This window comes from Musa acuminata, chromosome BXJ1-4, assembly GCF_036884655.1.
Source record: "Musa acuminata AAA Group cultivar baxijiao chromosome BXJ1-4, Cavendish_Baxijiao_AAA, whole genome shotgun sequence".
NCBI lineage: Eukaryota > Viridiplantae > Streptophyta > Magnoliopsida > Zingiberales > Musaceae > Musa > Musa acuminata.
Window position 1 is genome coordinate 42781423 of NC_088330.1, and position 27088 is coordinate 42808510.

At 39.1% G+C, this 27088-nt stretch overlaps 6 protein-coding genes across 13 annotated transcripts; 3 read left to right on the forward strand and 3 right to left on the reverse strand.

Moving 5' to 3' along the window:
* Positions 1-831: 831 nt before the first annotated feature.
* LOC135671825 (uncharacterized) lies at positions 832-1767 on the reverse strand. Its single transcript, XM_065180088.1, has one exon. It carries the CDS (start codon positions 1654-1656, stop codon positions 952-954), a length of 705 nt encoding a protein of 234 aa, XP_065036160.1. The 5' UTR covers positions 1657-1767; the 3' UTR covers positions 832-951.
* Positions 1768-1941: 174 nt separating this feature from the next.
* On the forward strand, positions 1942-6559 carry LOC135581341 (DNA repair protein RAD51 homolog 4-like). 7 transcript variants are annotated; one of them, XR_010512860.1, is made up of 10 exons: positions 1942-2187; positions 2773-2888; positions 2990-3071; positions 3241-3375; positions 3572-3685; positions 3768-3858; positions 4180-4250; positions 4777-4890; positions 5715-5825; positions 5924-6559. XR_010512860.1 is itself a non-coding variant. In XM_065180085.1 (10 exons), exons 1-9 carry the CDS (start codon positions 2020-2022, stop codon positions 5777-5779), a joined length of 960 nt encoding a protein of 319 aa, XP_065036157.1. In that variant the 5' UTR covers positions 1942-2019; the 3' UTR covers positions 5780-5825; positions 5924-6559. The 7 variants fall into 7 exon arrangements, 5 of the variants coding, with proteins under 5 accessions (XP_065036157.1, XP_065036156.1, XP_065036159.1 ...); XM_065180085.1 differs by having other exon boundaries at positions 4777-4894; XR_010512859.1 differs by having other exon boundaries at positions 1943-2187; positions 4777-4926.
* A 60-nt stretch (positions 6560-6619) lies between these two features.
* Positions 6620-7949, forward strand: LOC135671826 (uncharacterized). Its single transcript, XM_065180089.1, has 4 exons — positions 6620-6666; positions 7084-7334; positions 7427-7532; positions 7627-7949. The coding sequence occupies exons 2-4, from the start codon at positions 7296-7298 to the stop codon at positions 7773-7775; spliced, it is 294 nt and encodes a 97-aa protein (XP_065036161.1). The 5' UTR covers positions 6620-6666; positions 7084-7295; the 3' UTR covers positions 7776-7949.
* A 1535-nt stretch (positions 7950-9484) lies between these two features.
* On the reverse strand, positions 9485-17828 carry LOC135671827 (ruvB-like protein 1). Its single transcript, XM_065180090.1, has 12 exons — positions 17669-17828; positions 17232-17420; positions 16657-16788; positions 16372-16521; positions 15775-15930; positions 11840-11974; positions 11622-11687; positions 11433-11539; positions 11027-11126; positions 10843-10934; positions 10037-10106; positions 9485-9895 (listed from the first exon to the last, which is right to left on the reverse strand). Exons 1-12 carry the CDS (start codon positions 17747-17749, stop codon positions 9806-9808), a joined length of 1368 nt encoding a protein of 455 aa, XP_065036162.1. The 5' UTR covers positions 17750-17828; the 3' UTR covers positions 9485-9805.
* Positions 17829-19783: 1955 nt separating this feature from the next.
* Positions 19784-21355, forward strand: LOC135671828 (protein SODIUM POTASSIUM ROOT DEFECTIVE 2-like). Of its 2 annotated transcripts, XM_065180092.1 has the most exons (4): positions 19784-20545; positions 20620-20695; positions 20770-20922; positions 21016-21355. In XM_065180092.1, the coding sequence occupies exons 1-3, from the start codon at positions 20165-20167 to the stop codon at positions 20892-20894; spliced, it is 582 nt and encodes a 193-aa protein (XP_065036164.1). In that variant the 5' UTR covers positions 19784-20164; the 3' UTR covers positions 20895-20922; positions 21016-21355. The 2 variants fall into 2 exon arrangements, with proteins under 2 accessions (XP_065036164.1, XP_065036163.1); XM_065180091.1 differs by having other exon boundaries at positions 19787-20545; positions 20770-21105.
* Positions 21356-22938: 1583 nt separating this feature from the next.
* Positions 22939-25171, reverse strand: LOC135671829 (large ribosomal subunit protein uL29). The gene is made up of 4 exons (XM_065180093.1): positions 25034-25171; positions 24826-24961; positions 24562-24718; positions 22939-23168 (listed from the first exon to the last, which is right to left on the reverse strand). Exons 1-4 carry the CDS (start codon positions 25035-25037, stop codon positions 23094-23096), a joined length of 372 nt encoding a protein of 123 aa, XP_065036165.1. The 5' UTR covers positions 25038-25171; the 3' UTR covers positions 22939-23093.
* Between the last annotated feature and the right edge of the window lie 1917 nt (positions 25172-27088).

Genomic DNA, 27088 nt, shown 5'->3' on the forward strand with positions numbered 1-27088 from the left:
CAGGTTGACCTTTCATAAGCATGTATAGAACAAAATGAGCATAACAAAAACACTAATTGCCTATCCTTGATTCAACACACACCTTCACTGTTGTTTTAGAGTTGATATTGCTACTTCTTTTAGAACCATACTATACCGATACTATTGCTTGATCAGACCAATGAATCATTTATTTCTCTTAAACTGTATTTTTTTCCTTATTTCCACTCATGTCTGTTCTTTAGGTGTCAACATCACTCAAACCAGGTCTGAGTATTTATGGTGCTAAGCTAGGAAGTTGGAAGTGCCTTACAGGTGTGCTAAATGACTTCTAATTAGGTTTACCATCCCATAAAAAGCCTAAAAAGAAAGTTCATATATTATAACTATGATAAGAAATCAACAAGAGTACTATTACCATCAGTAAAAATATGATTACAATGTTCATGCAGCAATGGAACCTTTCCTTGCACAACGTGGACGGCAGAACACAACAATTAAGTAAACTAGAACCAGCTTATCCACTCCAGATTCATCAGTTAAACCACAATTTTGCAGGCATAACACATCAAAAAGTAGAATAACATAAAATTCATATATTCTAACTATGATAAGAACCAACAAGAGTACTATTACCATTAAAAAAACTAGAATTACAATGTTCATGCAGCAATGCAACCTTTACTTGCACAAGGTGGACTGCAGAACACAACAATTAAGCAAACTAGAACCAACTTATCCACTCCAGATTCATCAGTTAACCACAATTTTGCAGACATAACACATAAAAAACTAGAAGAACATAAAATTCACACACAAAAAAAGAATATTTTGCATCGAAACCATGGAGCATATTCTAAGCCAAATCGTGTTATTTGAATACCAGAGGCAAACAAGATATAGAATAAGTCTGTTTGGATTGCTGCGATAGCTAAACTAATCATATAGATCTTTGATCTTATCTACAAACCATTACCTTGCCACTGATCCATCTTTCAAGGAGTTCCTGTGAAGAACCCTCCCCGCCCCATTATTGATCGAGTCCTTCAAGTCCTGGATCAAATCCCTAAGCCCCAAGCTTCCACCTGCCTTGAGCTTGCTCTTGTCCTGACCATCCTCAATTTCCTCCTCATCGTCATCATCGGCCTGTTTCCTACCCTTCTTCTCCGGCAGTCTCTCGAAGTAATTCCCGTAGATGTACTCGGCCGAGTACCCGTTCTCCTCATCGAAGAGCATGATGTGTCCGTGCCACTCCCACACCCGGTACTCGGACCCGGGCTCCTCGTGGACGGCGACACAGATGTTGTGGTCACCGATGGCCACCGACTGGCCAGAATTGGCCTTGAGGGCCTCGACGGCGTTGCCGGAGCGGACGATCCGCACGATCTCCTTCTCCAATTTGGCCTCCTCCTTGGCGAGGAGCCGGCGGTTCTTCGACCCTTCGCCGCTGTCCTCGTCATCCCCCTCGTCGTCGCCATCGGAGCCATCCGCGTCGGAGCCGCGGTCACCCAGGAGGAAGTCGTCGAGGCTGTGAGAGAGGAAGGAGTTGGTGTCGAGGTACGGTGGGCGGAGCTGAAGGCGGCTCATGAGGGTTTGAAGGAGGAGCTGGTCGTATGAAGAGGCACCGGCGCTGGAAAAGGCAGAGAACGCGGCGGTCTTGTTAGAATTGGAAGCCATTAGGATTCTATCGATCGGTCAGGTGGGAGCGCGAGTGATTGGTCCGGCGACGGGTTAGGGTTTTGAGGACAGGATTATATGGGTGGGAGACGAGCGAGGGAGGTTCCACAGAACACGTGACTTGATGCGTCGTGCGAGTGGCCACGGAGGGCACGTGTGACGTCGGTTATCTTTGTCTAAGGTTCAATCCCGTCGCCCCGAAACCACGTGATCTGCGTCCATTTCGCTTTGATAGTTGTGCAGTCGTATGATTATCAAGATCCAAGTTCGTGTGTGGGTAAGTCCGCACGGCACGAGAGGCGAGTCGTGAAAACTCGCGCTTTCGCACTTGGCAATGTGTGACTGAACCCTGCACGATTCCAAATGGAAGAGAGGGGGCGCGTAGCGGGTGAGCTCGAAAGATTGATTGATGGCGGAACCCCCCACGGATCTGCCGTAGCATCTCAGGTCCCGATGCCCCCACCCCGAAACCCTCGCTCTGCGATTCATGCCAAGTCCCCCATAACCAAAGAGTTAGGGGAGGCGGATGTGGTAAGGTTCTTCCACCAGTGATGTTCCTTGTGAACGGGAGGTCAATTGTTGATGTAGCTTATTATGCTGATTTTATTGCAATTGGAGATGATAGAATGCCTGTTGTTCCTTTTCTTTAACTTCATCTGTTGTAATCTGTTGGAATCGAAGAAACTTGGTATTTTTCTTCCGGTAGTCGAAGTTGAGTGTCATCTTGGTACGTGGATGCTAATTAGGTGTTCTGTTAATTTCTTATAGACCCATTTCTGTTGTGATTGGCATCTGAAAATTGATGCCTATTTATGTTTTCATAAGAATCAAAGAAACTTGGTATTTTCTTCCAGAAGTCGAAGTTGAGAGTCATCTTGGTACGTGGATGCTAATTAGGTGTTCTGTTAATTTCTTATAGACCCATTTCTGTTGTGATTGGCATCTGAAAATTGATGCCTTTTTATGTTTTCATTAGAATCTAAAAGGATTTGTAATTACTTATCCTTTTACTTAAGATTTTTATCCTCTTTCTTTGGATTTGTGAATTAGTTCAAATTGATTTTCTCTTTTTGCACTACTCCGTCACAATATGTTAAACTAATAGGACGAAAACAGGGGATGGAAGAAGTTTCGGTGGCGATAGACGGACGACAACCACCATGGTTGAATGGTGTGGAGCTGCTTGAGGATGCTAAATGGAATAAGCATGTTCTTCCAACTGGATGTAAAGGGTATCTTAAATTTAACTAGTATAGTTTATTGTCTTGTGTTTCTCTAGATGCTTTTCTTTTTCCAACAGTATGATGTTTTTTATGGCTTAATGAATGATCAGGATTGACATCCTTCTTGGAGGAGGTTTGCGGGAAGGTCAGTTAACGGAAATTGTGGGGCCATCCTCTTCTGGTAAAACACAAGTAAGAAAGTTGTTTGACTCCATTAAATCTTCAAGTATGTAAAATCAGTCTGTAGGAAATTCTCCCCTTCATTTACACCATAGATGTTAGATTTTTTACTCCTGATTATTGGAAGTTCTGGTGCAATCATAAGTTCTTAGTCATCTTATTCAGCAAACATGTTGTGCAGGTTTGTCTGCGCTCTGCATTGGGTGTTGCAGACATGCATTTGGGTGTTGTTTTGTTCTTGGATACTTGTAACTCTTTTTCCCCACACCGCATTGCACACATGGTTAATTCGCAGTCTGACACTTTGGTTAAAGAGGTGAAATCCTATTCTTTTTGTCTTTTATTTTTTGCTTAATGTCTACTCTGTTGCCTTAGTATGAACATTGTGAATTACCAGTAGTCCTATTAGTGTAAATTTCATAATTGATAATCAGGAACATTCTTGTTATTATGGAAATTGCAAATTACATGTTTTTTATGGGTCATTCTTGATTGTGAATTTTTCATTGTAGGGAAAAGAAGGTAGGCTCAAGAGGATTATGAGCAGCATACTATGCCACTCCTTATTTGACATCTTTGAGTTGTTAGATGTTCTACATCAACTTGAATGCAAATTGAAGCATCAGGTTCTTTTTGTCCCACAGATACTGTGAATCGTACTATGTTAGTTGAATTTAAGTGCATTGAGCACTTCTATCAATGGTTCAGGTAAAAAGTAGTGGCAACAGGATACGGTTACTAATCGTTGATTCAATATCATCCCTCATAACACCCATCCTTGGAGGCAAAAATTCACAAGGTATGCACCTCATATACTCTTAGTTTGTATTCCTGACATGCTCCATGATTAATTTGACTTAAGTTCTATTCTATACAACTGCTTACTTGGGTAGCTTTACATGAGATCCACTAAGTGCTTGTACATATTGTTGCTTTACATGAGATCAACATGCCCCATGATTTTTATATCATTGATGTAGCTGAGTAACCGAATAGGAATATTGAATATCACCAGTTCTCATGACTGTGTATGCTTGCAAACAGGTTTTGTTTTCTGAGTTTTAGCACACATGTTCCATTGTTTTAAGTTCCTCCAAGCTTTAGTCTGATAAAAATGCAGGACGGCTGATGATGATCACAACTGGAATTCTGTTGAAGAAAATAGCAAATGAATACAACCTGTCAGTTTTGGTAAGTACAATAATGTCTGGTGTTGCATATTTTGTGCTTGGCTGCATAATTATTGTATCATGTTTCTGTGATGAAATGCACACAAAGCCTATTGCACTTTAGGTTCACCAGTTGAAATTTTCATTCTTGATATTTGCTGAAGATTACTGATACATTAGATGTCAACAGGCTTTGATGAAAGCTGAACGTTTGAGCATGGCAAAGTTATTTTCCTGTTGAAGCAAAAAAGTTAAACTTATCTTTTTGCTAAAAATTAAATATATAGTTGTATTTTTTCATTGAACTATAAATCAGGTTTATTAGGTTAGCCAAGGAAAGCTGTTTTTAATTCTTTCTGGTATTTAAACTGACCATATCAGGCAAGAATTTGGTTTTTTCCGTTGCAACTAAAAGTAGTCCCATGTTTAACACGGAGAAATGCTAATATCCACTGTTAGTGTGTAAGCATGTCTTGCAGCTTGTACCTTTGTGACAGCCATGAGCTAGCCGAAAAGATTATAACTCTTTGTTACTTAATGCTGATAAGGTAACAAATCATATGGTCGGAGGAGAGGGAGGAAGTTTGAAGCCTGCTTTGGGGGAGAGCTGGAAGAACATTCCACATGTGCGGCTATCGCTTTCTCATGATCAAGGGAGCAATGTTTGTAATGTTTCCATACTAAAGCACACGATCATAGTAAATATCTATTACTTTTTTGCCTTCAGTAGTGACACTTGTAACATAGCTCCTACTCACTAATTTCTCCATGTATGTTGGTACACAAAATTCTTTCATAATGGATTATAGAGGCCTGTTAGTGTGAACATTAACTTGATTGTCCAGGTATTACTATCAAGATGTTATGAAAAAAATTATTGCAATGACAGTGTCATGAAATTTTTTGTTGGATTGACACTGCATTCTTGTACGACATAAGAGCTAGCAATTCATTTTGGTGACTGACATGTGACTACCTCAAATTTCTTTTTGGTTGTGAGACTACTTATTTACTTTTCCCAGTCATTTTTACTTCATAATCTTGATCAAAGCACAAAGAGTTTTAGGTGCCTAGTTCCTCTCCATTGATTTGATCTCCATGAGCATGCTTAGGTAAACATTTAAGAGTTTTGGTATATTCATGTATAAGCATTCTGCTTCAGATGCATTTAATTCCTAGATCAGATGCAGTCCATTCTGCTATTCTTGGTTAATTCCACTATCCTAGATCAATGTTTCTGACCAATATCATTCGGTGAATTAGTCATGCCTGATGAGTGTACGTTCATAGGCCTGACAGTATCTGGTGTCCATCCCACCACATTGCAGTTCTGATGGACATATGAGTACCAATTTTTGTTCATCTGAATATCCTCTCTTTCTGTGTACCTGATATATCTTGTTCAGCCATTGGACTATTGTGGTAGATTGTTATGCTTATCTCTTCTCCTCAATCTTGTTTGAGTTCCATCTTGCTGTGTCTGCAGGCTTCTGGTCGTACAGCAAAATTTGTGATCGACAATTGAAGCTGGTCGTGACCAACTTCAGATAGGACGAGGGAGGTGAAGCAAAATGAGGCACAGATGAACGCCATAATGGTAATGGAAATATCTTACAGGATGTGTTCTAGCTTATTCCATTCCTTTTGTTTGGGAGTGCAGTCCTTTTCTTCTCCTGTCCTTTGTCTTTTGTATAGGTGAAGCCCACCCAAACCCAGGGCATCTCCATGATGTAGCTTGCAGGGTGCAGTCCATGATATAACGAAACCCTGAGTCCTCCATTGCACATCACAATAATCAACAGTATTGTAGCAGCTCAACATTTTGGAGGAAAACAAAGACTTGAAATGCCCGTATCTCCTGTCTTCTCAGAACTCCTGGTTCCCAACCGTTGTGTTCATCACATGAAACATGGTCTACAATGGTATTTGCTAATCCTTGGATCATTGGATCATGCAAAGCATCAGCGAGGGTAGAGGAAGGTGTGAGCTGCCACAGCAACAAGATTCTTTGCACCTTCAGGCCATTGTTGTTGGACAATTAGATCAAATCATTGTCCAACGAGCCAGGGAGAAGAGGAAGAGAGCCTTTGTGTGAGAAGTCTCTTTTGTAACTTGTAGGTTGCATGAGAACAAAAGCATGTGGCCATTCTTGGCCCTTGCCCATTGTCTCGAATGGGAGCCCAAGCATCAACAGCAACCTCACTGCAACAAAACAAAGAACCCACAGTGAGAGGAGACGTGGACAGGCACAGTAATGGTTTGATCCAATGTAAATCCTAAGCTGTCTCTCTTAAAAGTTGAAGTCACGGAGTTGTTTGATCCAATGTTTAATTGTTTGTCTGTTCTGACCAAATCAATTTTATGATGTTAATTCTTTTGTTTTAGACAGACGAACGATCGTGATCAACAGTTATGTTGAAATGGACAATTTTGACAAGGTGTGTAAAACCCTTTCCTAAAAAAGCTATGAAAGATTCCCTGTAGACTGTTTAAGAAATATTTCCTAAAAGGGTTATTGACTTAAATAGAAAGATCAAAAATAGAAAGAACATCATGTATGTAGGTTAGCATGGAACAAAGTATGTTCTTTGAATTGCTCCTAAAATCTTACCACTGATGTTGGAAAATTTTATAATACGACATATAGTACTTTCACTACAATAAATTTGATTAGATTTAAACAATTTTGATCGAGAACAAATACAGTCTAATAAAAATACACTTCATGCGTAGGATGTGTTGGTGGAAAGAAAGGACACGCGTGTTGTTTGTGCTTTTATTAGTATTGGATTGTTATATAATATTCCTATTGGAAGTAAACTGTCATATATTGACGTGGCTCACTCTGATGACAGGACGAATCTAATACGGGAATACCGTCGCTCATTTGGAGGAGACACACGTGGCTTCTCATCTCATCCCCGCCAATTACCTTCCGCCGGCCCACGTGATCGCCGGCCCACGTCTCCCCTTCTTGCTCTTCATCCTCCCACGCAGTCTATTTGTTGCCCTCCTCTCTCGCCTCTCTCTCCTCACCACGGAGTTAGGGTTTTCCTCCACCATCACCATGGGCGAATCTTCGTCGTCGGCTTCCTACATCAGAACGGTGAGCTAAGAGCAGCAGCACGTCACAGTATTCTCTTAATTCGCACTGAGGAGTCCTCTCATTCTCCATTATTGTTTCTGCATGGCTTCCAGGTGCAACACCTGATCGAGCAATGCCTCCTCTTCCGCATGAGCAAGGAGGAGTGCATGGAAGCCCTCGCCAAGCACGCCGACATCAAGTCCGTCATCACCTCCACAGGTATACATCATCAAGATCTTGTGACACGAGAGAGAGAGAGAGAGAGAGAATGCGTGCAGTAGTGGTACCTCCGTTGATGACTGCGTCGTTGCAGTTTGGAAGGAGTTAGAGAAGGAGAACGGGGAGTTCTTCCAGGCGTACATGAAGGAGCAAGAGGAGAAGGCCATGGAGGTCGAGGCTGCGCAGAGGATGCAGAAGATTCTCACCGAGTTGGCTTCCAAAGATTACGACAAGGAAGAGTGAGATCGAACACTCCATTACCATCACCTTCGATCATCCAATATGCATATAATCTCATCAAATTCTACTACCAAACAATCACGGGATGTCCGATGTAGGAATAAACGTGTTGGGGGTTATGTATGTCACGTGTAGCCACGAGAACATTTGATATGTATGCATCACTTTTTTTTTTTTTTTCCCTTCTTATGATTAAGGAAATGATTAAAATTAATATTTTTAATCAGATGGATAAATTAAAATTTTTATCAATTAATTAAATTTTTAATTAATTTATTTTTTTTTAAAAAAATTTATAAAAAGTAAATGCTCCAAACATGCTCAACTTATGTGACCAAGCACGATGGAACCTGAGAGTCATCCTTAATCGACACTAGATATATGACTTGTCCGAGGCTCAAGTGAGTTGATTCGGTTTCAACTAATATCATAATCTAATTTTCTTTTTTTTATTAGTTTTTTTCTCTTTTTTTATTAGTTTGAACTCATAGCTGACTGAATCAAGTCAGTTCAAGATGATTCTAGATCAACTTTACTAGTTCAAGCTTACTTCACCTAATTAAAATTAATAAGATTTAAATCAGCTTGGGGTGATTATAGACCAATTCTATAAAAATATAAGGTTTGTTCCATTAGTTCATAATAAAATTTAATTTAGTTTAAGTCAATTAGGTTATTTCAAATAGAGTTATGGTTGATTATGGATTATTGAAAAATTATTGTCTTGTATGATTTAATGAATACAAAAAAAAATTCTAAAGGAATCATTTAGAAATGATTAATAGTTTTTAACTATTTTTTAGATTAAATTAGAAAAATTGACGTGATTATTATCGTGTAATATATGTAACTATATTGAGTTGTCCACATTGAAAGTATAACTCGAGCTACGACCCATCATAATGCGACGATGAGATAGTTTAATAGATTATACATCAAACATGATCCTTTATAATATTTTTATTATATTATTTTTTATATAAATAAAAAAAATATAAATAAACGATCATGTATCCGATTAATCTAAATGATCAGATGTGATAAAATAATGATTAATCTTTTATTACAAAAATTAAAATTAAGACTTATAGGCCGACTGAATTGGTGTTTAAAGCTGTGATATCATAATTAGGTGACTACATTTGCTCTGAATGATGCAAAGGAAGAGATGATAACTTGTTCGAAGGCTAATCTGAAGGACACGAATGAGAGGGACATCTGCCGATAATGACGTCTCTACTGTAGCACGGCAGTGGGATGTGGCATCTCCCTCTCTCGTATTGGCCTCATTTGCTTCTGCCTCAGCCTCTTATGGTGCAAGAGAGTTTGGCATTACAAGGAGCCATAATTTTCACGGATTTATACTCCAAAATCTTGGACATAACATATCTGTCCCTCCAAACTTTGATATAGTATCTCCAAAATCTCTATATACTTAAATTTTGCATATAATAATATATATATAGTTATAATTTTGAATATCTAAAATATTTTTTATTGATTGTTTGACCCCTTGAAAGGACAATTTTGTTAGAACTTTAATATGATTGTATTAAATAGTCAACTAATAAAGATAACTATAATATTTTTCTTTACATTTAGATAATGAAAAATACACTAAACTTTCATTGCTAGTGTCAAAAATAAAGCATTAAACAAATAGCTTATGCTGCTTATGCTGCTTTAAGATGACCAATAGCAGAAGATGCATGTCAAAATAAGACAGCATGGAATGCTTAATTTCCATCCACAAGTAATACAAACAAAGTAAAAAAAGCCAATTTCTGTCCTCACAGCTCAATTATCAGCCTTTCTTTGAAACCCCAATTGCTAATTTCTGTGCTGATATCAAGAACAAAGGCCACAATGAGACTGGAATTACATCCCGACAAAGCTTGAGCTTTAAATCAGATAAATGACTACTACACCAAGATACAGATCGGTTAAAGCAAACGTTTGTGACTTCAATTCTACATGCTAAGGCACTGCTATCCTTTTGGAAGAGGATAATGTCCAACGGAAATAAAATATGATCAGGTTATGTATCTTTCTTGCTGCTCCTGAAGAAGCCTCGCAGAAGACTTGGCATCTAGATATAGAGAAGTCACTTCCTCGAGATCAGCCTGCGAAAAGTTGAAAGTAAATTATAACAAGGAAATCCAGAATTGGTGAAATAGAAGCAAAGCCACATTTGAGATATCTAAACAAAAGGTTAAATACCATATAACGATGGACTAATGTATAAAGAGATAGGGTCGTAGTACCTTGCAAATCTTATCCCTTCCGTTAGTTTTGGCCACAATGCTAGCAGGTGATAGCAGCTGGATTGCATGCCTGGATAAGCATGTAATTTCAGCAAGAAAAGTTTCGTAAACCAAAATAATAAAGAAAATTTTAGTTGTGGAGGGAGAGCCAATGGGCATAGAAAAACAGGGATACAAGTGTAGTGCAACAAGCAACAAGCATGTACTAAGGGTTTGCTAATGAACAAAGCAAACTGCAACAGGCACATTCAATTTAGTACTGTTCTGTTTGGTTGGTTCAAGTTATTTGTATTAATCCATTTGTTCATTTTGGAAAGTTGTAAATTTAAATAACATTATGTACGATACAGTTTTCATTTTAAATCATAGCTAAACCAAACAGAATATAATATGCAATAATACAGAAAAGTTAGAAAAACAAAATATCTCATCTTCATGAGTATGATATGTAGAAAAGAATGGGCAAACACACAGTGAATAAGGCTCCTGCCAATGCAGTCTTGGGAAAATCAATATACACAGTGCCAGAGTTGCCATTACCAATACTTTTTATCCTCCTTTTTCGATGAAGATGAAAAGTGTGAGGTCAAAAAGAGAAAAACAAAAGTTAAAATGCGGGATGAATAAGATCTATAACCATGACGTTCAGGGAATGCAATTTGTGTTGTCGGCAAGTTCCTCAAATTCAAAATGTTTATGGAGGATCTAGACGAGATCACATTTACAAATAAGTATAAATACTACCTCGTATTCCCATAAGCACATAAGTTCAACGTTCAGAAGAAAGGAAAATAATCACAACAGACCTTAATGATGCTTGTTGCCCAATCTCCCCCAAGTAAGCTAGACTATCTTCATCGATATCAATTTCTTCAACTTGAGCTCGAATAGCCAATATCTGGTCCAGAACAAAACATATGAAAAAAAAGGAAAATGTAACTATGATGGTATGACCATCTATGACAATTTATGAAGTGTAGATATGAAAACCTGAATCATTTCAGTGGGACCATATGTTTCTGTCCTTATAATAACCAGACGATCAAGCAAATCTACTGGTATGCCATGTGGACTGGTCATATCAGTTCCCCTGATCACCATAAAAAATTAGAATTGAGCACTGTGGCATAGTGGTATTGTGTTTGGATAATAGAGAATGTTACGCAAGTAGCAGTGTATTCATTTCAGGAACATAATAGAAATCCAAAAAATATGAGAATCAAGGTTTGCAATTTCAGAAAAAAAAAGTTTCGCTTTATCACAGGTCAATCTCAAATTAGCTGATTATCATGTAGTTGATCCATTTTACCACCACAGTCTAATAAAGTATGTTGTTTTTACTTTGTTTTGAATCTAAAAATCTCAATCCCAAATTATGCAGTGAAAGTTCTCATACCTCACATTACATATTCCCCTGTTAGTAGCAAAAATCACAATTGGTGATATTGAGCTCTCCAAAGCACGATTTAAGTAAGAAAAACATTCAATATCTAGCATGTGAACCTGCACAAGATTTGCAATATTAAAAAAAAGAAAAAAGCTCATGTACACATCCAAGAGGTCTGACATTTAGAAGGAAAGCAACCTCATCGATAAAAAGGACACCAGGTACAAGTTCTGCAATGCCTTCATCAATATATCTGTTAACAACCTGAATAGACATGTAAATTTTAGTTCATATAACACATGCCTTGATAATTTAAGCAAACCACCATATTAAGAATGAACACTCATGCAGGACAACTGTATATGTCTACAAGAACAAAAATGAGACGCACGATTTAAGGGTATTAAAAGCTGAACCTTATTAATTTCCTGTCGCAGTTTGTCAGTGATTTCCGTTTTGCGAGGTTTCATCATCTGGCCCATAAGGGATAATATATCTTGCCCTCCTTGAGGGCGAGCATTTGCACCATCAAGATCATGCAGTGTAACATCCTAGTAGACAAGAAGAATAATGTTTTGCTAATTGTCATGCTTGCCAAATCAAAGACCAGAAATACAGTACATAAGTAACACAATCATCGTGATCTCAGAAAAATACAAAGAGCAAATTAAGAAATACATTCAACTTCAACAAAGCATGCAAACCAATGGAAGTAAATCAAAGAGGTGGAAAATCAGACTTTAGAAGACCTTCCAAACATAATTGAAAAATATCACCTGAAAATAATGCTAAGCAATGAAAGTAACTTAAAGAGGTAAACAACTTATGTGTTTGTAAACATACATTGTATAAAAGCAACTTGGGATAGGAGTAAAGGTCCATTAGTTGCATTTTCATTTGAACATGATAATCTTAACTCCTTTATGAATTGATAATGCTGACTTTGGAAGGTACAATTTCTCGTAAGTTTAAAACTACCAACATTTAGGTTATATTCTATTAATGAATGCGCTCCTAATCCTCTGAACTGAAAACACTTGTGTAACTAAGATATAAATACCAATTTGATGCTAGTGTTTTTGAAAGCACTGGGCTTCAAGGTCCCAAAACACTCGAGGTGTTAGGTGCTGGCCAGAGCAAGTCCGAACGAAGCGAGGTGCTCCAGAATATTAAAATATAAAAAATAAATATTTTAATAGTAACCAATGCTAAACAGTTCAAAAGAGGAGATTAACCGATGCTAAGCAATGTTAAACAGTTTCAAACAAGGATTAACCAGTTCCATACAGCTTTAAAGTTTAAAGGACTGAGAACAGTTCTAAATAAGGATCAATGCTAAACAGCTATAAAGAGGCGATGAGTAATTGGCCTCTGGAGGAAGGTGGGGAAGGAGAGGGCGGTGGCGAAGGAAGCTTCCGACAAAGGCAGCAGCAACTGAGGAAGCTTCGAACAAAGGAAACAGCAGAGGAGGGAGTTTCAGACGATGGCGTCGGTGGCAAAGGGAACTATACACAAAAGCAACGACGGTAAAGGTAGTTGCACATGAAGGCACACTGGGCAATGGACAAGAGGTGGATCGGGCGACGACATAGGATTTATGGGTTCACTAGGTCAAGCAAGGGTTTCACTAGGTCAGGCAAGGGTTAATCTTAGGGTTTATTTGGTTCGATTGAACCAACTTTCCTGTTCAATTGAATCAGGAGCTCAGGTCACAATTCATTCGAGTGCTCGCCAAAGGCGCCTGGGCTCATCAGGCAAGCACCCAGGTGATGCTTTAGTAAAGTGTGTTGCTCGGAAGCTGTGCGAGCCACTCGGGCCTTGCCTCGCCCAAGCGCCTAGGTGAGCACCCAAGTGCCTATTAAAACATTGTTTGATACCAATTTTGAAAACTTGTGGCACTCTCTAATATCAATTCTGACAACTTGTCTCACCCTCTAGGACCAATTTTGACAACATAACACCACCATGGTAATAGTACACCAAATGGTATACTAACTTGTATTGGCTAATATTATTGAAATAAAATGAATATTGACTGAACCTGAAGTATATGACTCAGTATCAGTTCTTGGTCAAACAAATAAAAATTTATCCACACATATTAGTTCAACCAGTATCCGAAACCATGTAATGTAATCAACCTTCTCAACACACAATCAACTGAAATCACTATGTAGTGGTCACACACACACACACACATATATGAATGTGTGTGTGTGTACATATACATATATGTATATATACACACATTGACACACATATATATACACACACACAAACATATATATATATATATATATATATATATATATGTGTGTGTGTGTGTATGTCAGTACACAAGTGAATATTTCTATTTGTTGATGATTTTTAATGTTTTCAGTTGTTGGAACTGTTTCAAGTATTGGACCTAATAAATTCTTAATATAAGCTAGAATATAAGTTGCATATGTGTGCATACTTCACATGAGACACATCACATGAAATCACCACATAAATTTAAATAATCCCCATAATATAGGAGAAGCACTACAACTTCCATCTTCTCTTTTTCAATTCTCTACCAGTCCCTTAGATCTACAGAAATATATCTAAGTAACATACAACCATTGTAATTATCGCAAATTCCATCAATGTTAGACCTCCAAGTTTTTACTTCTAATTTTTTCCCCTTAAAATGGTTTTTTCCTTATTAAAAAGAAGATGCTAACATGAAATAACTAGAGGCTTCAATAAAGTTATAAATTTCTTGATGCATTCCATATAGTGATTGTGCATTGCTAATTAAACACCATTATAGGAATAAGGAAATAAATTTCATTGCTTATATGTTTTCTTTTTTCCCCTGCCATTAACTCAAGGCCATTAACTAGAATATTTCCCCTAAAATCCTTCCCTAAACTTATGGCTATTAACCATGTAAACAAGATTCATCTTTCAATTAAAGGGGTAGTAGATAATAAGGTTTTTCATGATAAGAGTGTCATGACTTGACCTGATGGGATAACTAGTCTATTAACTTCGTTGAACCCAAACCACTGGCCAAAATATTTAAGCTAAGGTTAACGGTAGTATATTTATCAGAATCTTATAAGTCGATTTTATCCTTAGCTCACTTCCAATATGAGACTAATGAAGATGTTATAATCTCCCCCACTTATGAGCATGGTATCCTTGTCCGGTGATTTAAAAAACGCTAGGCGCCAAGGTCCAAAAACGCCCGAGGCGCTAAGTGCTCGCCCAGGCGCTCGCTCGAGCGAAGCGAGGCGCTAAAATATAAAAATATATAATATAATTAATAAATATAATTATTTAAAATATTAATAGTATTGAAAATTAATAATTTCAAATAAACCTAACAATATTAACAGTATACAGTATACTGTTAACAGAAGGAGAAGAAGGAAGTGTAAGGGGGTGCTGACTGAGAAAAGAGGAAGCGACAGCGAAAGCAGAGTGTAGGGAAGCAGCAGCAGCGGGAGTATAAGGAGGCAGCGGTAGCGACGAGCAACGACAGCGACGAGCAGCGGGATCGGGATCAGGATCGAGAGCGACATCGGCAACGAGGGTTAGGGTTGGGTTGTCGCTGATATCGATTTTAGTTGGTTCGATTGAACCAACTAACCACCGGAGACCGAACCAGCACCGAACCAGACCTAAAATCCTGGTTCGGTCACCTGGTTTAACCCAGGCGCTCGCCCGAAGCGCCCAGCGCCTGGGCTCAGGCGAGCGCCCAAGCGGCGCCTCTTTGATGCGCGCCGCCTAGAAGTTTAGCGAGGCGCTCAAGCCTCGCCTCGCCTCGCTCGAGCGCTTAGGCGAGCGCCCGAGAGCCTTTTTAAATCGTTATCCTTGTCAAGACCCAATATAACCCAAATCACGTTGTGACGCGTCTTCTGACTCCATCCACAGATAGTCATTTCCTACACGAGCCCTTCACTATGCCTCAATACTAGGTCGGCTCTGATACCAATTATCATAACTCGGCCTGATGAGATAGTTGACTTGTTAACTTCATTGAACCCAAACCATTGACCAAAATGCTTAAGATGAAGTTAACAGTAGCATACTCATCAGACTCTTATAAATCAATTTTAATCTTTGTTCACTTCCAATACAAGGCTAATTGGGGTGTAACAAAGAGCATGTCAAGGTCATGAAGGTAGATAGTGAGGATGGGGGCATGAAATGAGTTTATAGGATAATGAGTCTATGTAAATATGTCAAATAGAAAAGAATCCAAAGAAAATTTAAAAAAGAAGAAGAAACACACGTAACTTATATGCATCAAGATGCATTATTTTGAATAAGTATATGTCCTACAAAAAGCCAAGAAAATAGTTTACTAATGACGTACCTGTACTATTTCCTTTTTCTTATGAACTTCCCCTTTTGGAATTGGAACATACTCTTCTGCTTCAAGATCAAATTCTGTAGCAAAAGCATCACATCTGCCTACTCTTTTCACTGCACCACTATTTGCTTCAATGTAAATAACATCACCTACAGCAACCTGCAGAAAAGGAAATAAGATAAGCAAATTAAAACAAGAAGGCAGTAGTAGAGATCATTTCTAACAACTATAATGAGTACGAGTATACAGTTAACATCATAAGAAATCTGACATGGTAGGACCTCCTGTGTATCGGTTAGCTTAAGATGCCCACAAGGCTCCATGTTACTATGATGACTTAGAAAACAACAATCTCTCACAATAAAGGTGTTAATATCTTCTGGTTCTTTGTGTGCACTAGCCTATGCTTACGAAAAAAGTTACCTTTCAAGAAACTTTCCACTTCTATGAATATGCAAAAAATAAAATAACTTTTGCATGAACAATGCCTCATGATTAGAAGTAGCTACTTAAAAGAGAGTTTGGCCCTCACAGAAAAAGTTCCCCAAAAGGAGACACCAATTCACGACGTAACAAAACCCTAACATGAGAGGTACTTACCTTTTCTTTGATCAAAGAATCATAAATAGTTGGATCCAACTTCAATTGCTTGGTTCCCTTAACAGTCTTTAGTCCAATAATTATGTGGCTTATGCTTTTCCCATATCCACCAGTTGTATTCTCACTCTCTTCTGGAGAAAGCTCAGTCACCTGAAAAGGGATCAAACTTATGGCTATGCAAGTAATAAGAAAATAAAGACAGGGAGGCACTCATAATACAAGAGGCCAAAACTGAAAGATATTAGGGTGTCCCATAACCAAGGAAACCAAATATGTAACCAGTACCTCTCCTTCATACACTTCCTTGGTCTCCTTGATACGCAGACCAATAGCCCTTCGAAAATTTTCCATAAGAACCTCAGTTTTCTTGACCTCTGATGAGTACACTTCTGATCCAACCATAGGGCAAAAGGGGACCTAAAATTCAATTTGACATCGGTAACGATACAAATACGAAATAAGTGACAAAGCATTTTACTATAATAAATTATATCTGATATCTATGTTCATGAGATGCACAATAAGATGGGCCATGCTATATTTGTTATATAAGCAATACTAATTTTGGGTATCAATTGGATAAAATTAAGTTGCATGCACTAAGGGCATCAAAATGAGCTGTAATCAGAGGCTTGAAGGTGTGAATCAACCATTTACTAGTATCGTTGATTGCATCATAAAAGTGGAATACTTTTGCATAATGCAATGTGCAAACTGGTCAACATGCAATATCATATTCAGAACCTTCAAGCAGTAGTCACATGACGAGTTTCTCTCAATGATCCCTTATGAATTAGTTGTCCAGCTGTTATTAATGTTGGAAACTCTCATGATAAATAAGGATCAGCAGATGGGAATACCTTGCTTCCGAGATCCTGAGAAATGCCGAGAGCCAGAGCAGTCTTGCCGGTGCTGGGAGGCCCAGCAAGCAGAAGTGCCCGCCCAGCCATCTTCTTCTGCCGTATCATATCCACAACAATGCCCGCTGCCTCTCTAGCAGACCCCTGCCCGACGAACCCAGCAGACAAAGGAAGAGCATTTCCGTTCGCCTAGCATGCAAAAAAGAGGACATCAAAAAGCCATCCCAAAGTTTCGAATTTTCCACCAAAATCATAATCTTTAATCAAGAAACAAAAGTAAACAATCAAGATTGCTCCTTCTACAAGATTTCACATGGAAGACAACGCTATCAAAGCCGTAAGCTGGTGTTAGCACAATGGCACTTAAACCCTAAACCCTAGAAACCGAGCCCCACGGGCTACAGCGACAAAGGAGAGGAATAGAAAAAGAGGAATACATCGAGACCGAGGCCTTTGATGTGGGTATGGGTGGCGATGCGCTGTTTCTTGGAGGCAGATTGGACCTCCTCGATCCTCATCTCGTCTCCTCCCTCCTCTTCGCCCGCCTTCTGCAACTCGTTCGTCTCCTATGGGGGTTTATGGGCGGGGTCGACGCCTCCAACAGCGCGGTCGGATCACCGCCCTCTGATGGCCCCACCTTCCCGAAGCCTCCATCAACAGCCCTACATTTCATAAAGAGTATTATAGCAGCCGTTAGATTCAAAATGGACGGTAGGATATCGAGTTTCTTTTTCACTACCAACTTGATAGGTTAACCACAGCCGACAGTCTCGCGCGACTTCGGAGAGCTTTTCGTTCCCACTGAGGGTCACTGAGTGGGACCCTTTTACTTTTACTGTTCGGTGGGACCCATATAAGAGGCCATGAGGGTCACTGCTAGCTTCGATGAGAGGGCAGGTAAAGACGAGGAGTAACAATCAACGGGTTCAAGAATAAACGGGTTGGAATCCATACATCCAACCGTCCATTTGAGATCTAACGGCTATCTGGCACATAATCCTTTGCTGGCAATTCCTTTTTCATTTCATGGACCAAATCCTTATATACAGACATTAATGTCACCTAAATTTGGAGAGCATCTCATTCATCCTGACATTATGTCACCTTAGTAATTTTCATCTTTCATGGCTGGAAATCAAGGATCAAAGGTTTAATTTACATTATTTTTTCTTTAAAATACTCATCTTGATGTCAAATCAGTAGAGATGTGTTAGGTATTTCATATTTTCAACTCCAACAAACTAATGTTGACCACCATTAACCTATATTAATTGGATGTCAATGACAATGATATATGTAAAAGAAGTTAATATTTGGAGGATATATATATATATATATATATACAATTATTTTCTGTGCTTGCATCTCTTGAAGCTTTTTTATTATTGGTAAGTGTATGCTCATCTTTCTCTTTACTGCTGATGAACAGAGGCAGCACTGAAAAATCATTGAATTGTTCAGAAAAGAATTCCTGGATCAATTGAAAGGCAATTGGAAACTCTGCCTTCATATGGTTCAGGTGAGAAATTTTTTCTTATTTGTTACTCTGTTCCACAAACCAATTTAAATCTGTAACATTTCAGTTTAATTGTTTTTTTCTCTTTGAGAGATGGTAAGTCTTCAAAACTCAATGTCAAAATTGCTATCAACAAGATAGAATGATCTTTTCATGCCAATCTACCAACAGCAGTCAAGTCAATGACAATTTACTTACTTCTGGCTCAGGAATCATCAAAGAGAGTAGTCTTATTAGATGGATTCATAAAAAATAGACATAAAAAGACCTTGAGTTGCTGCACTCCTTAGAAATATTTAGTGGCCAAGAGGCATAGACTACGCTTTCAGAGAGCAAAAAGAGGTAATGACTTGGTTACTAGCATCATTCCTGAGATGGGTCCCAAATGGTTGGTGCCAAGTCATTTCAGTGATCTGCTTCATCTCAAAAAAGGATACAGGAGATGGGTCATTCCACCCATTAGTCTTCAGTAGAAGGATTCAATTCATCCCCAGTGATTTTATGGATCACTAGTTTTTGTAGGCTTCATATGGATGAGATGCAGCATTAACTAGAAAGATACTGTCAGAAAGTAGCTGATTGATTGATTATTTGACTCTAATCATAGCTAGCAATTATACAAACAAGTGATGGCTAATTGATTATTACACATCCATAACATAATTGATGATTATTACATGAGGTTGCAGGGTATGTCTGGACTGAAAGCTGTGTGTCAACAAGAGAACAGCATGTCTAATCTTCTCTGGAGTTTGATTTCTTGTCTGAGTTTTGCTTTGCAATCACATGAAACTATGGACTTTGAGTCTTGTTTGTTTAATAAGTTGGTAGGTTATCTCCATGATAATATTATATTTGAAACAAAGAGAATAAGCATGTCAATTGATTTAGATAGTGATAAATCTACGTGATGAGACAAAGTACTTCATCAAGGGACTGAGCAATGGTAGCCAAGAATATTTTCTGATGCTACTTGCAGAATGATTACATTAAGAAAAACTTCCTGAGTATAAGATAAGTTGCTCCAGAGATTATAGCAATCATCGATGTTGCAGAATCTAATTAATTAAGCTGGGCAAATCATGAAACTAAGAGACTGTTAGATGATAATGTAGAACCAAGATATAGTGACAGGGTGAGCAAACACCTGCTTGAAACCTGAAACTGATGATGCATGGTAGCATCATGTTAAGAGGGTGATGAGGTTAATGATATCATTTGGATGGTGGCAGCAACCCATTTGGTGCAAGTAGAAGCAATCATGGCCACCATTGGGCCTTGGAATAGTTCAGTCTTACCGAGCATCACATTGCTCCTCTGGCCACCACCTCTTTCTTCAAGCTTATAAGGATAACCATTGCAAGTAGTCCCCTTAAGCTCTCTCTCTCTCTCTCTCTCTCTCTCTCTCCTCAGGGAAATGAAAGGAGTGAACTTCTCCTGTGTATCACCGGCATCAGCAGCGATATGCACGAGCATAGATCGGCGGTCGATGGTCCGAGGGAGCACCGGAAGAGCGGCCGACCGGCACACGGCTCATCCGAGAGATCCAAGGAGAGCAAACTCTGCTCTCGGCTCCATGTCTGGTGCAACCAGAGAGAGGCGATCTCGCAACCAAAGGAGCAGGAAGATCTTGGATAAACCATCTGATCTTGTGACTCCGCCGGGCTCCTCGCGATACTTGTTGAACGATGATGACTTCTTCGATGTTTTCCCGAGCGTGGTGACTGCTGCTCCTCTTCTCTCAGTGGATCAACCTGTTGTCCTGAAGCCACCGTCTTCTACTACGTCACAAGAACAGGTTTGACATCAGAACGATTGCTATCTGCCAATATTCTTCCGACTCCACTGATCAAACGTAAAATATCGTCCAAGGTTGTGCATCTGAGGGTATCTTTGCACTGCAAAGCTTGTGAAATGAAGGTCAGGAAGCACATCTCGAAGATGGAAGGTGAGAACAGCTACTACAAATCCTCGAGCATCCATCCTTTGCAGTTTCCCGGACTAACTGATCATCATAACCAGGCGTGACCTCATTCAACATAGACTTGCCAACGAAGAAGGTGACGGTGATCGGAGACGTGACGCCGCTGGGAGTCCTAGACAGCGTCTCCAAGGTTAAGAATGCTCAGTTATGGCCTTCCCTTTGATCGAAAGTCTTCATCTATGTGGAACAACGTATGTGTTGTGAGATCCGAAAACTAGTGGGAAAACTTATGGTTCTTCTCATCAAATCATTCTGTTCTTTTCCCTGAAAACTTCGCTGCTCAGGCTAAATTGGGCTGACGATCACAGTGGAGAACAGTGCCAAGAAAGAAGCGAGCAACAGGAATTAATCCAAGCACCAAACTTTCGAGCTTAGCCAGCTTTCTCTTCCTTGTGATCCATGAACATAAACCAACCCACAGTTGAACCAGTCCGATTCCGAGACATCTCCAGGAAGAATGCATGGCAGAGGTGTGCCCACTTGGTGTGCCTTCTGATATCAGAGCTAACCTTTGATTAATTGAGACAAGGATGTCATGCATCCAAGTCTCTACTATTTAATACCTGTTCTTGTCATGGTAGGACAAGCCAATAAATACGCTGATAACAATTATTCCCTCGAGAATTCTGCCGACAATTCTGTGAGCATAAACAATTTGGATCTTCTTATCCTATGATTCTAACGAGCATAAACACTAAGGGAAGATTAAGCATGGTGAGATTATTAGGAGTAATCATGTGAGTAGTGTCCAATGACTAGCCTTAATTTGTGGTTGCTGAATACTTAGCCTCTCCTCTGTTTGATGGATTTTTCTGGTCTTCTTGCTAATTAATTACCTGGCCATGATTACTAGACTTACACGAGATAAGAGTGCTGGAGAACATAATATATATATAACCTTTCTTTGATCATACTTCTCCCACTAAACTCTAGTATGTTGATGTTGGAAATTAGAAAAGCTAATGCTTCACCAGGCATGCATATGTTCACACAGAATAATTGAAAGAAGAAAATTAGTGTTCTTGACTTGTGCAGGATGGGATTCATGATGTTCCTTGTCTTGCAAGGAAGAAGCTTTGAACTTGCACTCCAAGTATGAATCATAAATATTTGTGGTCAGCAAATTATAATTGATGAGGCAGCAACCCTTTTCATCTGTGTCAGGATGGTACTCAGTACAAAAAATTTATATGCAGCTTCATCATGTAGTCAGCAGTTCTGCATACTCTCTCTCTCTCTCTCTCTCTCTCTCTCTCTCTGTGTGGAAATAATCCTGGGAAATGGAGTTGATGTGATTGTTGTTTTGGTTGGCAAAGCCATGCATCATCAGCTCTGACTAAACCACTCCATTATGATCATTGTTGTGCTCAGCTAAACCATTCCAACGTCAAGAAAGCCTCTTCGTCCATATAAACACTACACGTATGGGTTTCAATTCACCGCCCATGAATCCCATTTAGCAGATAATGATGGCCACCTACAGGTGCAACCTACTCCTGTTTCTCTTCTTCGTCTTCGTCACCATCGACCTCTCGACTTCCGCGAGGAATTTGGATCACAAAACAACGACTTCCCCTGCGACCGACCAGACGATAACCTTCATAATGAACGACGTCCTCGGTAGACGGCACAGCGGCGCCCCGCTACGGTCACCACAGCCGATGAGCGTCGACCTCGGCAGAACACCGTTCAGAGATCAAACAGGTCCGGCAAGGGGCTGGCTACCGATACTCGCAAGCGCACCGGCATTGGAGGCCGGAACAGTGACGGCGGTCGACGAGGAGCTGGCGGGCAACGTCGAGCTTGGGTCGCCGCTGTCGGGGAAGGCGCAAGGGATATATGTGACGAGCTTGGAGGACAAAAGCAGCCACATTGTGGCGATGAGAGTCACCTTCGCAGGTGGTGGCGGCGAGACGGGGGACAGTCTGAGCCTCTTCGGAGTCCATCAGCCGGCCCAAGCGGAGTCCCACATCGCCGTGGTGGGCGGCACCGGAAGGTATCGAGACGCAAATGGTATTGCCATACTAAAGGCTGTGGCGTCAAAATACAGCAGCGAGAGGGAGCGCATGCAACACAAAGTTCTTGCGGTTCATGTTTATCTCAAGTAATACTGGGAGCATTTTGTTTTCCTTCGCAATGCCGACCAACCTATTTATAACCTGTGATCTTGTGAAACACAATCGAGAAATCAGATCAATGCTGCCATGTAATAACAAGTTGATCACACAATATATCGTCTTCCTCAGCCATTTTAAAGTACAAAATCCAACCATAGTGTTGCAAAATTAATTAATCGATAAAGCACAAGTCAAAACATACAGTACTCATTATAAAGCAAGAGTGGATTCATAAGCATTCTAATCTAAGCTTTGATGGCATACTTTCTCATCGGGAAGTACATCTCCTTTTTCTTCTCCCGTTCTGTCTTCAATGAATCCTGTGGTTAGCAAGAAACACGACATCAATCTATGAACCGTGGCCCAAAAAAAAAGCAAATGCAAATAAAAAGAACATCGATGTTAATTCTAGAGAGCTTTTACTTGATGACCGATCATGGAATTGTATCGGTGTCGACAAGCACACTTTGAATCAACTTCATTCACAGAGATATTATGTAATGCATTGATCTGAATTAGAATAATTATAAAAGCACGGATATCATGCTCATCCAATCCATAGAACAGTTTTAAGATAGTCCCAAAACCAGAACATAATGGTCATTTTATATAGCATTTTATTGCAATATAAATATTTGATTTTATGTTGAACAAGATAGCATAAGCTTACTCGATGCTTCTTTAAGAGAAAACTATGTTAAGGACATGTATATAAAAGAAAAAAAGAGATGAAGATGTCAAAAGTGATGCTCATAGTTTCAATACCTCTTCAGGTATGAATAAATAATAACACAGCCAAGTGATCTCTGGATTCTCCATTTACTTGGCAAATCAGCCCTTTTGGACAGACTTAAATTTGGTGATGTCATTGTCTTTTTTAAGAATGTTCATAATCCCAAAGTGCAAATCAAGTTTCCTTCTCTAATCTTCTTTTCAACCATCTACATAGCTTAATTATCCCTGTAACTAAATTTTCTAATGCTCCAAAGACAACAAGCAATACTGAGCCTATCCTGTGTCTGCAACTAAAGAGACACACACACCTCATGACAAAATCAGACAGCTGAAACAAACTTCACAAATGCAAAGGTGCAGTGATAAATATGATCACAAGGAACTTGAACTTGTTTAAATAGACAAGTCATGTAACTTGAAAACAATTCGATCCTCCAACTCTTTGGATTATTTTGCAGATCAAGCAACCTAATATTCTCCTGTGATAGTCGATCTAAACCTAACATTTCCCACTAGGAAATTTAAATGCAATATTAGCAACTACACCTTCACACAAGATAATCCAAGAAACACAACTCTGTTCACAAAACCACACAACTCAAGTATACAGTGATCTGAAATGCTAGATAATAAATGGTCTTGAAGAACCAAGGGCACAAACTTAATGCAATAATGGTCTTTTTGGGATGTTCATCTTCCCAAACAAACATTTCAGGCAATAAAATAAAGTGGATGAGTGTTATATCATGATAAATAATGTTCTTACATCACATAGCATTAGTGTTTAACTACAAGAAACACATGACCAAATCAAACAGTACAAAAAATCGCATCTTGAATGAAATTGACACTAAATGCACACATTTAAAAGTATTTTACAAGACTTAAGTTCATTTTCTTAGGGTTTTTTCCTACTTCATCAAAACAGAATAAAGTATTACGAAACATAAGAAGAGGCAGCCCGAAGAAAAACGTTACCTGATGCTTGGTGAGACGGCGGCGGATGGCACGAGTCTTCTTGGGACGCAGATCGAGCGGGATGAACTTCTTGTTCTTGTAGGCCTCCCTCAGCGCTGCCTTCTGCTTCTGCGAGATCACGGTCAGCACCCGCGCGATCGACACCCTAACCACCTTACTGCAAAAGAAATCACGAAAAGATCAACCTTTGAAAAGGCGCCGAATCAAAGAACAAGATGCGCACGAACAAAATAACGACAGATCAAGGGGGCGAGGGTCGCTCACATCTTGGAGAGCTTGTTGGGTGCGCCACCGGTGACTTTGGCGACGCGGAGGAGGGAAAGCTCGTTCTTGAGGTCCTTCAGCTGGGCCTGGAGCTCCGCCTTGGGCTTCCCCCGAAGCTCGTGAACCTTAATCCTCGCTACACCCAACAAATTACTCTTCATGATCAATCGAAAAGAGTGGCTTTAACCTTTCGGAAATAGTTTCTTACCCATCGGTATAGAATCGCCTCTCCCCCCTCGTCGCTTTCTTCCCCTTCCGCTTCCGCCGCGCGCAAACCCTAATCAAGTACGGTGGGCGAGGAAGAGTTATATATATCGAGAGAGGAGCTCCAAAACCCTAGCCGCTAAAGGAGCTCGGCTCAGATTAGTCGGCTCGCAAGTAGGCTTGGTTGGGCCAAAAGCTTCATTGGCTCGGCCCAATATGTTGCTTGCAATGGGCATTCGGACTTTGATGATTTTGACTCCTGAAAATTAGTGTTCAAAATCAAAATACAAAAAAAAATAAAAAAATAAAAACAATTTAAATCAATTCGTGCAAAATTGAGAGTAAAAAAATCAAAATAATAGAAGTAAAAGATAACTTTCGTTAATTAATCATGATTATCATCGATAACCAAGGCAGTTCATGATATTATAGTTCATATTTTATTTCCTTTTCGAAATGTTTTCTATATTCGCTTTGTATTTATTATTTTGATTGATTTCAATTATTCATATTTTAGACTTTTATATGATAAATATTTATCATAATTGAAAATAGGTACTTGGATCCTTAGATACCCACAAAATAGGCTAATAGATCCCAATAAATATTTTATTCTTGATTGAAAGAATATATTTTGGTCTAAGCTCTTCTCAAGAAATCTTATCTTTTTTCGTTTATTAACTTGAGTATCGAAAGTCATTATACATTCTACAATAAATTTTTGGAAGTTGATTTTAGGGTTACGTATCCATATCATCGAGAAATTTTATCTTGAGATTTGTGTCAAAACTGATCAGATCTGTAAATTTATTTTAGAGAAATAGATATGTATATTTATTTTTTGCCATCATCATTAACATCATTAAAAATATATAATTTGCACTACAGTTTCAGCATATGATTGCACTTCATCCTAGTTTGTTTCTTGGTCTGCCTCACTTCTACATATATCATTGTCTATGAAAATGTATCTCTAATGTATCTCTTGGATTCTTGATATGATGAAAACATTCCACATTTTTGTAACAGGAGAATAGGACAAAGTGTCAGATGGAATCTGATGTGGCTCAGTTCTCTAATTCCTGAAATATTCATGTCATGTGAGAACTCAATAAGAAGGCTTAAATCTCATCACTGAGTTTGTGGATACTAAACTATGATTCTCTCTATATTGCTGTGGATACTAACAAATCATTAACTGAAATCTCATATTTTAGGCAGTGTGTTCTTACCTACAAATATATATATATCAAGTTTTAGCATACCCATACCTCATCCAGGGAAAGTGGTGTTTGTATTTAAATGAAAGATACCCATAAGGGAAAGACCTTCATATGATAACCAGAATAAAAAAGATATCATGCATGCTGATGGATTAAAGGTGAGGGGTTCCCCTTCTGTGCCCATCAACTCTGGTTGCAAGTGCTCAACAGCATCAATTGAGTGGAGTGCCCTGCTTCCTTTTGACTTCAATCATACCAATCCTTTTGGTGACATGCTTGCCTTGTTTAAGGTTTATTTGTCTCCACCTTAGATATCTTTTTCTTCTACTACTTAATGGCCAAGGAATCAACCTGTGAGTTTATGCAATGTGTTCTCTGAAAGCAAAGGTTCATATGCAGCTTATGGACAAGTGGTATTCTGCAATCATTACCACTGCTATGATCATGGCTTTGTATTAAGTTTCTAACTCTAGGTTATGAGGACATGCAGATGACCTCAGGTGGCACTATCACATTAGGTATTTGAAGATTTGTTTCTTTGGGTAGTTTTGTCTTGTAGGTTATAATCTTACATTTTTTAGTCTGTCAACAAAAATATACTTGGCAAGAATGTGAAAGATACTCTCAGAAATGACAGCCAGAGAAACTGTTTCATTGTGATGTGTGAATAACTGGTAGGATTAGCATCTCACAATCTCTAGAGATCAATGCTGATTCCTCCATGGACATTGTTGATGGGAACAGACTTACTGCAAACCATAAATGGGAAAACAGTCCATGCTAGTGATTGATGATGTCTAGCTTCAAACTATGGTGACAGGCAGAGAGATGAAAGG